General features: G+C 44.4%; 1 protein-coding gene across 1 annotated transcript in view; it reads left to right on the forward strand.

Moving 5' to 3' along the window:
* Positions 1-16,150, forward strand: part of LOC309624839 (NADPH oxidase 5-like) — a gene marked incomplete at its 3' end in the record, with an annotated part of 43,033 nt that overhangs the window by 13,708 nt on the left and 13,175 nt on the right. The window contains 4 exon segments of the mRNA XM_082383546.1: positions 7,262-7,385; positions 8,991-9,141; positions 13,790-14,000; positions 15,001-15,235. Of these exon segments, the coding sequence (XP_082239672.1) occupies positions 7,262-7,385; positions 8,991-9,141; positions 13,790-14,000; positions 15,001-15,235 (721 nt within the window).

Below are 16,150 nucleotides of genomic sequence, written 5' to 3' on the forward strand. Positions count from 1 at the left end.
AAAAGTTACAAAATTATTCCAAGTGAATTATTCAATCCCATCTTAGGGATTGTACATCCACTCTTTAATTATGTCTAGACTAAAAATTATGTATTGAATTATTTAAAATTTTAATAACCATATGTTTCTCCATATTTCTAGTTGCATTTTCTTCATACCAACTGGGCTGGTTTCATTTCTGCCCATTTTTATTTAAGTTCTTATTCTTTTTTTATGAATATTTTTCTTTCCTTTCCTTCTTTGAGAATTCTTAATATGCTTAATGTCTATTATTTTCACTTCTTACAAAATGAATTCCCCCTATTATTGGTTTGATTGGCTGTCTTCTTTGCAGTCATTCTTTTGAGGTCTTTTGGAATACCAGCTTGTTGACTCATCTTGAATGGTGTGTGTGTGTGTGTGTGTGTGTGTGTGTGTTGTGTTGTGTGTTCAGCCCTTCTCTAGAAGTTCTGCGTTGCTTCCACCCAGCTTCCTGGTCCCCTCAGTTCAATATTAGCCTTACCTCGGTGGCCTGGGGCTCCCATCCAGGGAGAGCTGAGGATACCATGGGTCCAGTCACCAAGCAGCAGTTGTTGTGGTCCAGCTCTTGGCTAGGAGGCTAAGTACAAAATATAAATCACAGTCCCAGGCAATGGTCAGACACAGCTTTTTCCAGCCCTCTCCCATAAGCAGGGGCATGGCATGTTTCTGCTTCATCTCTGGTCAACAGAGATGTTTATCTTATTTGAGATCAGTTGGTCTTTTAAACTAAAAAAAATTTTTTTTATCTATCATTGCTTTGTGTGTGGTACAGATGAGGGGGCCTCAAAGAGTTAATGTAATACCATCTTAACCAGAAGTCCCAAGTCTCAGCTTCTTTTCTGACTCTGGCTTGTGGCTATGAAGAAGTGTCATTAGCATTTATGCCCACCTTTTGCTAACTGCTTCGCTTACTCTACTCCCAATTTTCCCCAGGTACTTGGGTGTCTCACATGTGCTCACGAGCCAGCCTGATCAAATTCCACCAATCTGGTGCTCCTGGAGCTGTCTACTACCTGGCAGCCCTCCTACTGGCTGTACTGTCCTAGCACCTCCCAGTACAGGGGTGATCTCCTGGACTTCCAAACATTCAAGACCCCCGAGTCCAAACAGTACCGGAGTCTCCTGCAGTCCCTGCAAAGAATTCCCTGCATTCCCTATCTCTTCAGGGAACTCAGACCAGAGTTCAAGGGCAGAGTTGAAGAACGGACCCGTGCTTTCCTCTCCTTCTTTCCAGATTTCACCCCCAAGCCCTCCACTTACAATGTTCTCCTCAGTGGCCCCTTTCACACAGGTGACACTGATTTCTAGGAGACAGCAGTGAGTAGTCCTGAGAGAGATCTTAGTTCCCCTGCCCAGGAATTGAACCTGGGTAGCCTGGATGAAAACCAGGAATCCAAGCCGTTAGTCCACCAGGGGCTACAGGCTAGAAGCAAAGTGCCTCTGGCTCTTTCCCCCATTGAAAGCAAGAATGTTTCAAGGAGGCAAAAACTGCAAAATAGGTACAAAGTTTATTATTAGAGACACAGCCCAATGTATGGGAGAGCACACAGAGAAAGAGTTTATTTGTCAGAAGCAAGGCAGAAATACACACCCAGAGAGAAAGGGTATGGCCGTCCTTCCTAATGAGGAGGAGCGCAGGAAAGAGGTGATTTAAATCACTTGCATAGGACAGTTCTTCCGGGTCTTTGTTTACCTTTGGCCAATTATCTGGTTTCTTTTTCCACACCTGACCTGCCCTAGGACCCTCCCCAACATGCCTGCCAACTTTTTGCTAAGATGGATCCCACTGCAGAGGTCTGTGGTGGTATGTCCCACACCTATTATGGGGTGGCGCCCCCTCCCTTTTTGACCCCCAAGGAGCCTTCCGGCCCATGTGCACAGGGAAGTTTTCCTTGACCTCAGGAGTGGTCATCTTATCTCTTTACTGCAGCAGAGCTCAGCTTCTGCCACTAGCTTTGTCCTTGGAGCATCTGGGTGAGAGCAAAGCTTCAGTTTTGCTCCACTTGACACATACCAGCTGTCCAGCCCAGGGGCCCATCTATCTCCTACCTCAAAACCAGCTCATGTGAATGAGTCCATCAAACACAACCCCCCTCTGAATCCCAGGCTGGGCTACCTTCTGCATGTGACTAGAAATAAATGCCCAACATTAGCAGTGATTTTATTTGGGTAGGTAGATTATAGTGATTTTTTAAAAATCTTTTTTAAAGTGTGTGTGTTTGCTTTTAGGTATTTTTCTAATTCTCTACAGTTAATGTTTACAATTTTGTAATCATGCAACTATATTATTGGGGACATTTAGGCTTCTTCCCTGTCCTGGCTATTGTAAATAGTGCTGCAATGAACATTGTGGTATGTGTATCTTTTTGAATTATGGTTTTCTCAGGGTATATGCCCAGTAGTGGGATTGCTGGGTCATATGGTAGTTCTATTTTTAGTTTTTTAAGGAATCTCCATACTGTTCTCCATAGTGGCTGTATCAATTTACATTCCCACCAACAGTGCAGGAAGGTTCCCTTTTCTCCACACCCTCTCCAGCATATATTGTTTGTAGATTTTTTGATGATGGCCGTTCTGACCTGTGTGAGGTGATACCTCACTGTAGTTTTGATTTGCATTTCTCTAATAATTAGTGATGTTGAGCAGCTTTTCATGTGCTTCGTGGCCATCTGTATGTCTTCTATGGAGAAATGTCTATTTAGGTCTTCTGCCCATTTTTGGATTGGGTTATTTGCTTTTTCAATATTGAGCTGCATGAGCTGTTTATATATTTTGGAGATTAATCCTTTGTCTGCTGATTCATTTGCAAATATTTTCTCCCATTCTGAGTGTTGTCTTTTCATCTTGTTTATGGTTTCCTTTGCTGTGCAAAAGCTTTTAAGTTTCATTAGGTCCCATTTGTTTATTTTTGTTTTTATTTCCATTACTCTAGGAGGTGGATCAAAAAAGATCTTGCTGTGATTTATGTCAAAGGGTGTTCTTCCTATGTTTTCCTCTAAGATTTTTATAGTGTCCAGTCTTACATTTAGGTCTCTAATCCATTTTGAGTTTATTTTTGTGTATGGTGTTAGCGAGTGTTCTACTTTCATTCTTTTACATGTAGTTGTCCAGTTTTCCCAGCACCACTTATTGAAGAGGCTGTCTTTTCTCCATTGTATATCCTTGCCTCCTTTGTCATAGATTAGTTGACCATAGGTGCATGGGTTTATCTCTGGGCTTTCTATCCTGTTCCATTGATCTATATTTCTGTTTTTGTGCCAGTACCATATTGTCTTGATGACTGTAGATTTGTAGTATAGTCTGAAGTCAGGGAGTTTGATTCCTCCAGCTCCTTTTTTTTTTCCCTCAAGACTGCATTGGCTATTCGGGGCCTTTTATGTCTCCATACAAATTTTAAGATTTTTTGTTCTAGTTCTGTAAAAAATGCCATTGGTAATTTGATAGGGATTGCATTGAATCTGTAGACTGCTTTGGAGAGTATAGTCATTTTCACAATATTGATTCTTCCAATCCAAGAATATGGTATATCTCTCCATCTGTTGGTATCATCTTTAATTTCTTTCATCAGTGTCTTATAGTTTTCTGCATACAGGTCTTTTGTCTCCCTAGGTATTTTATTATTTTTGTTGCAGTGGTAAATGGGAGTGTTTCCTTAATTTCTCTTTCAGATTTTTCATCATTAGTGTATAGGAATGCAAGAGATTTCTGTGCATGAATTTTGTATCCTGCAACTTTACCAAATTCATTGATTAGCTCTAGTAGTTTTCTGATGGCATCTTTAGGATTTTCTATGTATAGTATCATGTCATCTGTGAACAGTGAGAGTTTTATTTCTTCTTTTCCAATTCGTATTCCTTTTATTTCTTTTCCTTCTCTGATTGCCATGGCTAGGACTTCCAAAACTATGTTGAATAATAGTGATGAGAGTGGACATCCTTGTCTTGTTCCTGATTTTAGAGGAAATGCTTTCAGTTTTTCACCATTGAGAATGATGTTTGCTGTGGGTTTGTCATATATGGCCTTTATTATGTTGAACTAGGTTCCCTCTATGCCCAGTTTCTGGAGAGTTTTTATCATAAATGGGTGTTGAATTTTGTCAAAAGCTTTTTCTACATCTATTGAGATGATCATATGGTTTTTACTCTTCAATTTGTTAGTATGGTGTATCACATTGATTGATTTGCGTATATTGAAGAATCCTTGCATCTCTGGGATAAATCCCACTTGATCATGGTGTATGATCCTTTTAATGTGTTGTTGGATTCTGTTTGCTAGTATTTTGTTGAGGATTTTTGCATCTATATTCATCAGTGATATTGGTCTGTAATTTTCTTTTTTTGTAGTATCTTTGTCTGGTTTTGGTATCAGGGTGATGGTGGCCTCATAGAATGAGTTTGGGAGTGTTCCTTCCTCTGCAATTTTTTGGAAGAGTTTGAGAAGGACGGGTGTTAGCTCTTCTCTAAATGTTTGATAGAATTCACCTGTGAAGCCATCTGGTCCAGGACTTTTGTTTGTTAGAAGATTTTTAATCACAGTTTCAATTTCATTCCTTGTGATTGGTCTGTTCATATTTTCTATTTCTTCCTGGTTCAGTCGTGGAAGGTTATACCTTTCTAAGAATTTGTCCATTTCTTCCAGGTCGTCCATATTATTGGCATAGAGTTGCTTGTAGTAGTCTCTTAGGATGCTTTATATTTCTGCAGTGTCTGTTGTAACTTCTTCTTTTTCATTTCTAATTTTATTGATTTGAGTCCTCTCCCTCTTTTTCTTGATGAGTCTGGCTAATGGTTTATCAATTTTGTTTATCTTCTCAAAGAACCAGCTTTTAGTTTTATTGATCTTTGCTATTGTTTTCTTTGTTTCTATTTCATTTATTTCTGCTCTGATCTTTAGATTTCTTTCCTTCTGCTAACTTTGGGTTCTGTTTGTTCTTCTTTCTCTAGTTCCTTTAGGTGTAACGTTAGATTGTTTATTTGAGATTTTTTTGTTTCTTGGGGTAGGCTTGTATAGCTATAAACTTTCCTCTTAGAACTGCTTTTGATGCATCCGATAAGTTTTGGATCGTAGTGTTTTTCTTTGTCATTTGTCTCTAGGTATGTTTTGATTTCTTTAGTGATCTCTTGGTTATTTAGTAATGTATTGTTTAGCCTCCATGTGTTTGTTTTTTCCTTTTTTTCCCTGTAATTGATTTCTAATCTCATAGCGTTGTGGTCAGAAAAGATCCTTGGTATGATTTCAATTTTCTTAAATTTACTGAGGCTTGATTTGTGACCCAAGATGTGATCTATCCTGGAGAATGTTCCATGCACACTTGAGAAGAAAGTGTAATCTGCTGTTTTTGGTTGGAATGTCCTATAAATATCAATTAAATCTATCTGGTCTATTGTGTCATTTAAAGCTTGTGTTTCCTTATTAATTTTCTGTCTGGATGATCTGTCCATTGGTGTAAGTGAGGTGTTAAAGTCCCCCACTATTATTGTGTTACTGTTGATTTCCTCTTTTAGAGCTGTTAGCAGTTGCCTTATGTATTGAGGTGCTCCTATGTTGAGTGCATATATATTTATAATTGTTATATCTTCTTCTTGGATTGATCCCTTGATCATTACGTAGTGTCCTTCCTTGTCTCTTGTAACATTCTTTATTTTAAAGTCTATTTTATCTGCGTATTGCTACTGCAGCTTTCTTTTGATTTCCATTGGCATGGAATATCTTTTTCCATCCCCTCACTTTCAGTCTGTATGTGTCCCTAGGTCTGAAGTGGGTCTCTTGTAGACAGCATGTATATGGGTCTTGTTTTTGTATCCATTCAGCAAGCCTGTGTCTTTTGGTTGGAGCATTTAATCCATTCACATTTAAGGTAATTATCGATATGTATGTTCCTATTACCATTTTCTTAATTTTGGAGGGTTTGTTTTTGTAGGTCCTTTTCTTCTCTTGTGTTTCCCACTTAGAGAAGTTCCTGTAGCATTTGTTGTAGAGCTGGTTTGGTGGTGCTGAGTTCTCTTAGCTTTTGCTTAGGAACACTAGACAGTACTTCAACATTACTCCTGGGGGCCATTTTAAAGAGCAAAACACCAACGAAGAGCACAAGAATGTGAAACACACAGCACTAAATAGATCGTGGGAAGGACATTTGTTTACAGTCTGAGAGCTGAGAGAAGTAGGCAGATCATCGCTTTGTTTGACCTCAGCTGGGAACATGCACATCAGGAGACTCAAATGTATTCCCACTTTCCCCATGTCCACAATGACTTCAAAAATGCTGCAAGTATTGATTTGAGGGTTACAAATAAATTTTAGCAAGTAGGTGAATTCACAAATGTGGAATCTGCAAATAATGAAGATTGATTGTAGCTAAATCATTTAAGGTTATATTAAACTCATGGGATTCAGACAAAAGCCATTCTCACAGAGGAAATTTATAGAATAAGATGCTACACATTCTCACTTATGGACTCAATTTTGTATTGCTGGGTCCTGATGCCACAGAAAGTGCTATCCTCATTTCATCACTAACCTCTGTTCCGATCACAGTATAGCTAGCCCATCTGTGAGGGTTTTAGATGGCTGATGCCCTTGTGACATTGTAGAATACGCCCTGGACCTGGAGAGTCAAGCCCTCAGGTCTCAGTCCTGGCATGGCTTGTACTTGAAGTGTTCAGGCAGAGGGTGGAGGCTCTGGGGTGTGATGGAAAAAGCACTGGCCTCAGAGTTGAACTCTGTCTCTAACCTGCTGAATAAATTCTGCTAAATAACTCAAGTGCTCTGAGCCTGTTTCCTCTCTGTAAAATATCATAGGGAGGAAATAGCCTCAGAGAAGTTGAGTATTTTACATTTGGTAACAGAGACCAGAGGAAATAGTGCGTGGGAAGGATTTTGAAAACAGTAAAGAGCCATGAAAATGTGAGGTGGGACAGTCACTGTCATCGTGTTAATAACACCCCTGGAGTGGGCCATTCTCTGATCACAGTCTGGGGTCCATCTCACTGGGGCCCTGTCATTCTAGAAGCTAAAGAGACTTAAGCCTGGGCCGGCCAGTGCCAGATGGAAGGAAGAAATGGGGACTTAGAGACGTAAAGAAGCAGCTGTGGGGAAGCACTGCTCCCTCCCTGAAGCTGGTTCAACCCCATGGGAGGCCCGAGGCCCTAACTGGGGGAAGACAGAAGTCCTGGGGCCACCATGAGTCCTCCTGAGTCCTTGGCCACCCCAAACCGACAAACCTGTCTCCTTTGTCTGCCAGCACCACGAGTGCCGAGGAGGACGCCAAGTGGCTTCAGTGGGTGACACACCATTTTGAGACCATTGCGGGAGAAGACAGGGAAATCAACCTGCAAGAGCTCAAAAGAGCCCTGAACGTGAAAGAGGTAAGTGTCCACTCCAGAAGTGGGGACCCCGCACTTATATTTTGTAGAGGAAGAGTAATCTGCTTTGCAGCACACAGTACCTCACAAGGAGGGAAAAGTTGCTCCCCGGGTTTCTCCGGGCTTGAGGCTGCACTTCTAAGCAGGGCCAGAGGATGTTTCTGTCTCTGCTACTGGGGTCCTTCCATCCCTCATGGTAGCCATGGCCTCCTGGGGTCTTCCAAACAACACATGAAGTTGGAAATCAGTAGCTTGTCAAATCTTAAGAAACATTATTGACCTCACAATTACTGCTAGCCTCATGGGCAAAGGTGATGCTATGACTTAAGCCTCCTGCCACAAAATAAGCTTTTCTATGATTTGTATCCATTAAAGGCCATTTGCACTGCCACACCATCCCCAGTCCTCTCTCTTGGTTTCATAGGTCCTCTGCCCATCCCCATAACAGCCTGCATGCCCAACAAACAGCGGAGACGTTAGCAGAGAGGTGGAAGGAGTGAGCCTCGCCCCAGGTGTCCTCTGGGCTGGCATCTCATGGTGGCCTGTGTCCTCGATGGGCGCAAGCCAATGAGCATTTGAATGCCCCTATTTTGATGGGAGAGCCCCTCATTTGCTGGTAACGGAGATACTACTTAGAGCTCTAAATGCTCTGCCTCCTTTCGTAGTCAATATGGGGAAGGAAAAAAGGATCTTCTGCCTAACAGGAGCTGTAAAATATCTTAAGATAAAGGCCATTTGGGATGGTAGAGAGTGATAAAGGCCTTACTCAAGGGACCGAGGGGAAAAAGAGTGAAGCCAAGGCAGGGTTGGACTGCCCATAGTAGACTTCCTGCTTGTGAACTGAGGTCAGACACTAAAGCCCTTAGGTTCCTCTCGCTGCCTCAAGGGGAGCCTCCGGGCCTGGCATATCTGTGACACTGACCCAGTGCCTAACACCAGGCCTGGCAAGCAGAGGCTGCACAGACATGATTGTTGAATGAATGAATGGATGAATGATGAATGGAGTGAGTAAATCGGCATTGAGAACAGGTGCTGTTCAGAACAAGTCTACGTTAAGAACACTTAAATGTAGGCTGTAGGCAGCCCAAACAACAGGTAAAGGCAAAGACACAGGTACTCAGGTGGCATCTATTTTCTAAGTCCTTCCTGGCTTCACTATACCTCGGGGTGACCCCAAGGGGAATGAGACAGGACCTGGGAGGAGCCTTCGAGGGACCCTCGATCTGACCCTTTTCCCATGTTGAGTAAGGGGCCACCAGAGGTCTGGACTGCAAGGCTGATGGGGGCGATGGACTGTGGGGACGGAGAGCCTATGCAAATGACCAGGCCCGGGGGCCAGAGGCCCAGACACAAGCCCATCCTCGCTACAGCTGAACAGTTCTCTCACCAGACCCCAAACTTGCTCTCAGCTGGCCAGATGGGCCATGGACACTGCCCGCTGCTGTGGCCTCGTGGGCAGATCACACACTGTGTTCAGGCACCTGGGTCCTGCCTGATTCCCACCACCCCACGGTGTGTACACACACACATGCAGATGCAGTGAATGAATTCGAAGCCTGGGCCCTGTGGCCATACTTGTGCCCATCTCCCGCCCCCTTCTGGTCACAGTCCTTCTTCGCCAAGAGATTCTTCATTCTGTTTGACTCGGATGGAAGTGGCACCATCACGCTTCAGGAGCTGCAGGAGGCGTGGACCCTGCTCATCCACGGCAGCCCCACAGACAAACTCCAATTCCTCTTCCAGGTGCATGATGTTGACGGTAAGGGCCCTTTGTGAGGTGGGGGGCAGGACTCAGTAGGGGGGACAAAGGGAATCAGCCTATCTCAGTGACTACCCAGCATGGGGCTGTTTTCTCCAGGTGAGGCTGACAGCTCTCTCTCTCTGTCTCTCTGTCGGTTCCCTGCCCTCTCTCTGGTCTCTGCTTCCCTTTTGTTGTGGGAGAAGGTGGGTCCCTGGCAGGGAGACAAATGCCCTTGATTCAACTCAGCAGAAGCCAGAACTTTCCTTTGTTCTTTTCTATGTTCAAAAAAAGAAATTGTTTTGTTGCTTTTTAATAATCATCATAATAGCCCACGATGACAAAAATCACCCATAACATTTTTCTATACTGTCTTCTGATAGCATACACTCACCATCCACTTTTTTTAAAAAACAAAATGGGATTATACTATACACACTGCTTTTTTTCACTAAACAATATAAACAATTGTTCATGTAAGACTGTATTGCTTTGTAATATCATTTTTATTGTAGTAAAATATACATAGTATTAAATTTACCACTTTAACCAATTTTTAAGTGTATAGTTCAGAAGCATCAAGTAAATTCACATTGTTGGGCAACCATCACCACTATCCATCTCCAGAACTTTTTCATTTTTCCAAACTGACACTGTACCAACTAATCATAACTCCCTATTCCCCCTCCTCCAAGAATTTGACTACTGTAGGTAAATAATATAAGTGAAATTATATAATAGTTGTCCTTTTGTAACTGGCTTATTTCACTTAGCATAATGTTCTCAAGGTTCACCCATGTTGTACCATCTGACAGGCTTTCAGTCTTTTTTAAGACTGAATATTATCCATTTATGTATATTACACATTTTGTTTATCCATTCATTTTTCAGTGGACGCTTGGGTTGCTTCCATCTCTCGGCTATTATGAATAATGCTGCTATAAATATGGATGTACAAATATCTCTTCAAGACCCTGCTTTCAATTCTTTTGGGCATATACCCAGAAGTGGAATTACTGGATCACAGGGCAATTCTTTTTTTTGAGGAACTGCCATACTCTTTTTCCACAGTGGTTATACCATTTTACATTCACACCAGCAATGCATAAGGGTTCCAATTCCTCCAACACTTGTTATTTTCTGTTTTTTTGATAATAGCCATCCCAATGGGTGTGAAGTGGTAACTCCATGTTGTTATAGCCTCATCTGTAGTGGCTGCATCATATTCCACTGTATGTCTGTGTCCTATGTTCCATGCAGCACAGCCTAATAGTTAAGATCTCTGATTCTTTTCTTTTTTTTTTTTTTGTAAAATTAACTTTATTGAAATATTTAATACAATATTTTAAGAGTGGAGTTCAATGAGCTTTGACAAATTCATACATCTGTATAAACCACAACCACTGCAATCAAGAAAGAAAACATATTTATTAGCCTAAAATGTTCCCTCCCCTTTTGCTATCAATGCCTCCCACTCCACCACTTTCTATGACCATACCATTTCTAGAATTTCAAATAAATAGAATCATCTAGTATATACTCTAAGGTCTCTGATTCTGAGGCCAGGTTACCTAGGTTCAAATCTCAGCTCCACCAGTTATTAATCATGTGACCCTGGGCAAGTTACTTAACTTCTCCCTGCTTTAATTTCTTCACCTGTCACATAAAAATAATGACCATCATAATAGTACATACTCATGAGGTTGCTAGGAGGATTAAATTAGTTAACTTATGTAAACTCAGGACAGTGACTAGTTCGGGGTACCACCTTTACAGGTGTCAGCTGTTATTTATTACTATTTACTCAAACCCCATTTCCAAAAGGGAGAATTTCATTGTTCCCCCCTCCGTTTTTTGGCGTTGTAAGTGACACTGCAATGACCTTCATTCTTTGGCAACTTTGTGGCTTAAAGGGTGTCTAAAGACCCAGAATCATCAAAGGAAGGGAGGCTGAAGTGGGAAAAAGGCACCCAATGAGACTGGGGTGGTTGGTGAGGCCAGACAGGGCAGGCCCCAGGGGCCATGGTTTGGAGTCTCAGTACAACGAGCAATGGGGAGCCATTGGAGAGCACTGAGCAGGGGAGTCACAGGGCTGGATTTGCATCCTGAAAACTCAGCCCAGCTGCAGATCTGCTCCAGGGCAAGGCCCTCTGGCCTATGGGGCTTCTCTACCTCCCATTCCCGCCTGACAGTCTAGCCAGACCTCATTCTTGGAACTCACCTCCCAAGTTGACCCACACCACCACCACTACATGGGCAGTTGACTGTACCTGCTTCCTGAGCATCTTCCTCAGACCCCACCCCAATCTGCATGGGACCCTCTTCACTGACTGCTTCCTGACCACCAAGCTTGGCCCACACCTGGGGCTTATCAACAACCTCCGATGGAGAGGTTGGCCTGTGACAGGAGGAAGCGGCACACTCACCTCCTTGCAGACAGAGGTGGGGAAGAGGGCAGCAGGTGAGAGGAGGTTTGTAGTTTCAAGGCAGGAACTAGAGGGCACTCGCTTCCAGGGGTTCCAGTTTTCTCCGAGAGCCAGGCAGGGACTAGATGGGCATGGAGGTGAGAAGTGGTCTCGGCAGACAGCGGGACCGTGACCTTGCTAGAGAAGCATGAGAGGACTGCGGGCAAGTTGAAGGCCTTGCCATGGCTGGGATCAGACACTTCCTGCTCTCTTGGGTGCTTTTCTTCAGCAATGTTCACTTAGCTGCCCTGGTGCAGGAAAGGAGAAAACAGGTAGTTGGATTCACCTAGGGATGAGATATTTTTAGGGTCAGTGCAATAGAAGGACAGAGGGATAAGGAATAAAAATGTGCACAAGAATAATTGTGAAGGAGAACCCTGGATTGGAAATTGGCTAAGGAGAGTATAAAGCTGAATGGATGAGAGGGTGTGAATGGGGCGGGGAGGGATGGGAGCTCTGGATGTGGTCAGAGCACCCACAGGCCGTTGTGAACCCCTGTGTGATTTTGGCTATAAAAAGAGGGCCCGTTATCACTCTGCAGGGACTTTGGAAGTTCAAACCGAGGAAGTATTTCTTTTAAAAGGGACTTAAAGACTTCCATAGCCCTTTCAGATCGGGTGGCGAAGGCTTCAACCCATCCTGTGCAATAGTTGGTCTTGGGGGGACCCCCTCTTTCCAGGTTTTAAGAAGAACTTGATCCCCGGGGTTTATTTGTGAAGGAACTGCTCTTTCCTCTGTATTTTTAGTGGGAGCTGGCAGTGTCTTGTGGGCATAGTCCTGGATTGCCTTCTGAACTTGTCCTAGATTAATAGTCTATCTCAGGACCTGGTTCACTTCCTCATCCAGTAGAATGTCAGTAGTAAGAAAAGGCCTCCCATAGGTCATTTCAAATGGGCTAAGTCTCAGACCACTCCTGGGGGCTACACGGACCCTGAAGAGTGCAATAGGAAGCAAGCTGGTCCAGGGTGCATGAGTTTCTTGGCAGAGCTTTGCTAAGGTTTTCTTTAAAGTATGCTTCATGCTGGCTCTTGACTAGGAAAACTGAAGGACGGGAGGTGTGGCTGGAGAGTGGCATGTTAGACTCTGTACGTGATTACAGACTTTGACTTTGGCCCAAGTGATGATCACAATACCAATAAGACTTTCCATTTATATGCAACTACCGTCTTCCATATACTGCATTAAGTGCTTTATAATTAATTATCTATTATCCTGAACCAATTCTGAAAGGGAGGAATAATTAGCCCCATTTTAGAGATGAGCAAAGTAAGGTGCAATACTCTAAAGGACTTATAGCCCACCATCACACAGTAAGGGGCAGAAGCATGTTGCTACTTCAGGTGTGTCTATATCCAAAACAGGCCACGAAATCACTAATCACGAGTCCTACGGCTCATGAAGAATGAAAATATATACAGGAAAAAAAAGTGCCCCAGATCCCATCTCAGTTGATACAGTAGTTTCTCTGATTGGTTCCAGGACCCCAGTGGATACCAAAATCCGTGTATGCTCAAGACCCTTAGATAAAATGGAGTCATACAGTCGGCCCTCGGTATCCGTGGGTTCCACATCTGACGATTCAACCAACCGCGGGTGGAATCCCCGGATGCAGAACCCAACCTTTCGGAGGGTCGACAGTACTTCTGGCTTCCTTTTCACATCACTCTTAGCCACTCATGTTCACATAAGGCCACAAGGCTGGACTTGAGGGCCCAGCTGCAGCCTCTCAGGACAACATGGATGAGCAAATTTTGCTACAAGTTGGGGAACAACAGGGAACCTCTTCACCACCACCTCATATACAATTCGCCTCTGGATAATTGAAGCTCTGGGCACATAGCTCGTTATAGATTAAGTAAGCAAGTGTATCTTCTGGGCAGATGGTCTTGGAAGTTGAGTGGTACTTAGAGAGGAGGCTGCAGATTCTGGAGGAAGGCATGCACTGAGGCCAAAGATTCTCCATGCTTGGGGAGATGTTCATCTCTGTTGAGCTCGGCAATAGGGAGCCATGGAAGGTTTGTGAGCGGAAGGTGCCATATGTCCTTCGATTGCCTGGTCTATGCTCCTAAAGAGAGTTGGTTGGCAGAAAGATGAAGATGAACGAACCATTGATGCAATGGTTGTGCAAGGCAGGGCGAGTCTGCAAGTACAGAGCGAGGTCTGGGGGGCAGGCGCCCACTCGGCTTCATCCTCACTTGGGCCAGGGAGCGGCTCCATCAACGTGGACGAGCTGCGCATCGTGCTGCAGTCGTGCCTGCGTGAGAGCGCCATCTCGCTGCCCGAGGAGAAGCAGGACCAGCTGACGCTGGCGCTCTTCAAGTTGGCAGACAAGGACTGCAGCGGCGTCATCACCTTCGATGAGCTTCGAGACGAGCTGCAGCGCTTCCCCGGGGTCATGGAGAACCTGACCATCAGGTACCGCCCTGTCTCGTGCAGGGGCACTGCCAGTGCTGGGATTAGGCACCAGGTGCGAAGTGTGGCCTGAACTCAGGAAGGATCCCTCAGCCCGGCCCCGCCCCTCCCTGCCCAGGTCGGCCCCGCCCCGGATAAGCCCCGCCCAGCCCCTCCCCTCTTTGCCTGCTTTCTCTTGGGGACAAAGGTCTGTAGTGCAGGGCAGCTGTTGTCATGTGTCCATTTTCTACAGTGTTTCTTTAGAATCAACTCACAATAGTAAGCGCTGGGCACTTTTACCAATATACCAGTGCACAGCATGGAAAAGGAAATTAAAGTTACAAAAGGAATGAAGTTACAAAATGACATTAAAGTTTCTTCACCTGCGGTAACACGCCTAGGATCACACAGATAGTTAGCAAAGACAGTTATTTATTCAACTTGGTTGAGCAGCTACTATGTACCAAGCCTTGTTCTCAGTAATGGCAGAGCTCTGCTGGGGCTACCTTCCAGACTGAGGGACAGGTAATTGATACCAATAAACAAGTACATAAACTAGATAAGTACAAATTTGATAAGCGCTGTGAAGAAAATAATATAAAAAGGGTGTAACAACAGACCCAAGTTTGTCTGACTCCAAGCTCTGAATAGTGCCGGTTTTGTAGTTCATTCTTTTTGTGTACTAACTTTCTTGTGGGTTATCACAAAATGTCTCAGATTCTTCCATCCTTTTTGATTACCTCCCCCGCCCCGCCCCCAGTTGGGAAGTAAGGAGAGGTAGTTAAAAAAAAAAAAGTCGTGCGTGTGGCATCCGAAAGACCAGAGATTCATCCCAGTTCCATCTAGCTGTGTGACTGTAAGCAAGTCACTTGACCTCTCTGTTTCCTGGTGTAAAAGAAAGCCGGCCTGTTTGCCACGAGGCTCCCCGAGAGTTAGTGGGCTGCAGAGGGAATGGGGTCTCTAGGTTCAGACTCTGGTGGTCCCCGCCACACCGCGGCCTTCTGAGTGGGGCCCTCTCTCACAGTGCTGCCCACCGGCTGACTCCTTCCACTGCCAGGCCGCCCCGACACCGTCCTCGCCAGCTGACCGCTGCCTACTGGCACAACCATCACAGCCACCTGCCCTGCCTGGCCGCCTACGTGGGCCTCCATGTGCTGCTCTTTGCCCTGGCAGCTAGTGCGCGCCAGGCCCTCGGCGCCAGTGTCATGGTGGCCAAGGGCTGCGGCCAATGCCTCAACTTTGACTGCAGCTTCATCAAGGTGGGTTCTGTGGGCACAACGCAGGGAAGCGGGTAGGGGGACTGATGTAGGCTCCTCTTAGACAAAATGACCCACATGTGGACACCTGCAGTGTCAGGGTAGGATGGCACCTTAGAACTCAACTGGGCCAACACTCACTGGTGGGGACTAAGGCTCAGAGGGGGCAGTGAGCTGTCCATAGTCACACAGCAGGTAAATAACATAGCTGGCATTTTTGTGTGCTACTACGTACAAGTCACAGCGCTAAGCACTTTCCAGCTGATCCTCACAATAACCCTATGGTGGACCCAGAGGAGGTGGGTTGGCTCCTGTGCAGAGCTCCAACCAGAAGGAGAATACTTCCAGAGGTCTTGAATGCCAGAACGTGATCCTGGGGACCAGAGACTGAGGTCTCCAAGTGGATTTGATGGCACACTTCAGCAACTGGAATGAAATAAAACACAACAAAAATAAACAGAACACAAAAACCCCTCCCTTATGCTCACTTACGCATAATTATATGCATGCCCTATTATCATTAGCCAATAGGTTTATGGCACAATATAACTATAAGGCAAGCTTTATCCTTTTCTTTCTTTTTTTAAGATTTTCCTGATGTGGACCATTTTTTAAAGTCTTTACTGAATTTTTTACAAGATTGCTTCTGTTTTATGTTTTGGTTTTTTGGCCACAGGGCATGTGGGTTCTTAGCTCCAGGGATTGAACCCGCACCCCTTGCATTGGAAGGCGAAGTCTTAACCACTGGACTGCCAAGGAAGTCCCAAGGTTCATTCTTAATGATCAGGGATGTACATCTCTAGTCCAAATACTCCTCCTGACAATATCAGCTTCTTATTAGAGTGGGTTTTATTTATAACCTCATTACTGGCTACAAAGAATTCACACCAGGGGTGGGAGACATGTGACTCATTTTTG

Source organism: Balaenoptera borealis (assembly GCF_965194805.1).
Source record: "Balaenoptera borealis genome assembly, chromosome: 3".
In the NCBI taxonomy this organism is placed as follows: Eukaryota; Metazoa; Chordata; class Mammalia; order Artiodactyla; family Balaenopteridae; genus Balaenoptera; species Balaenoptera borealis.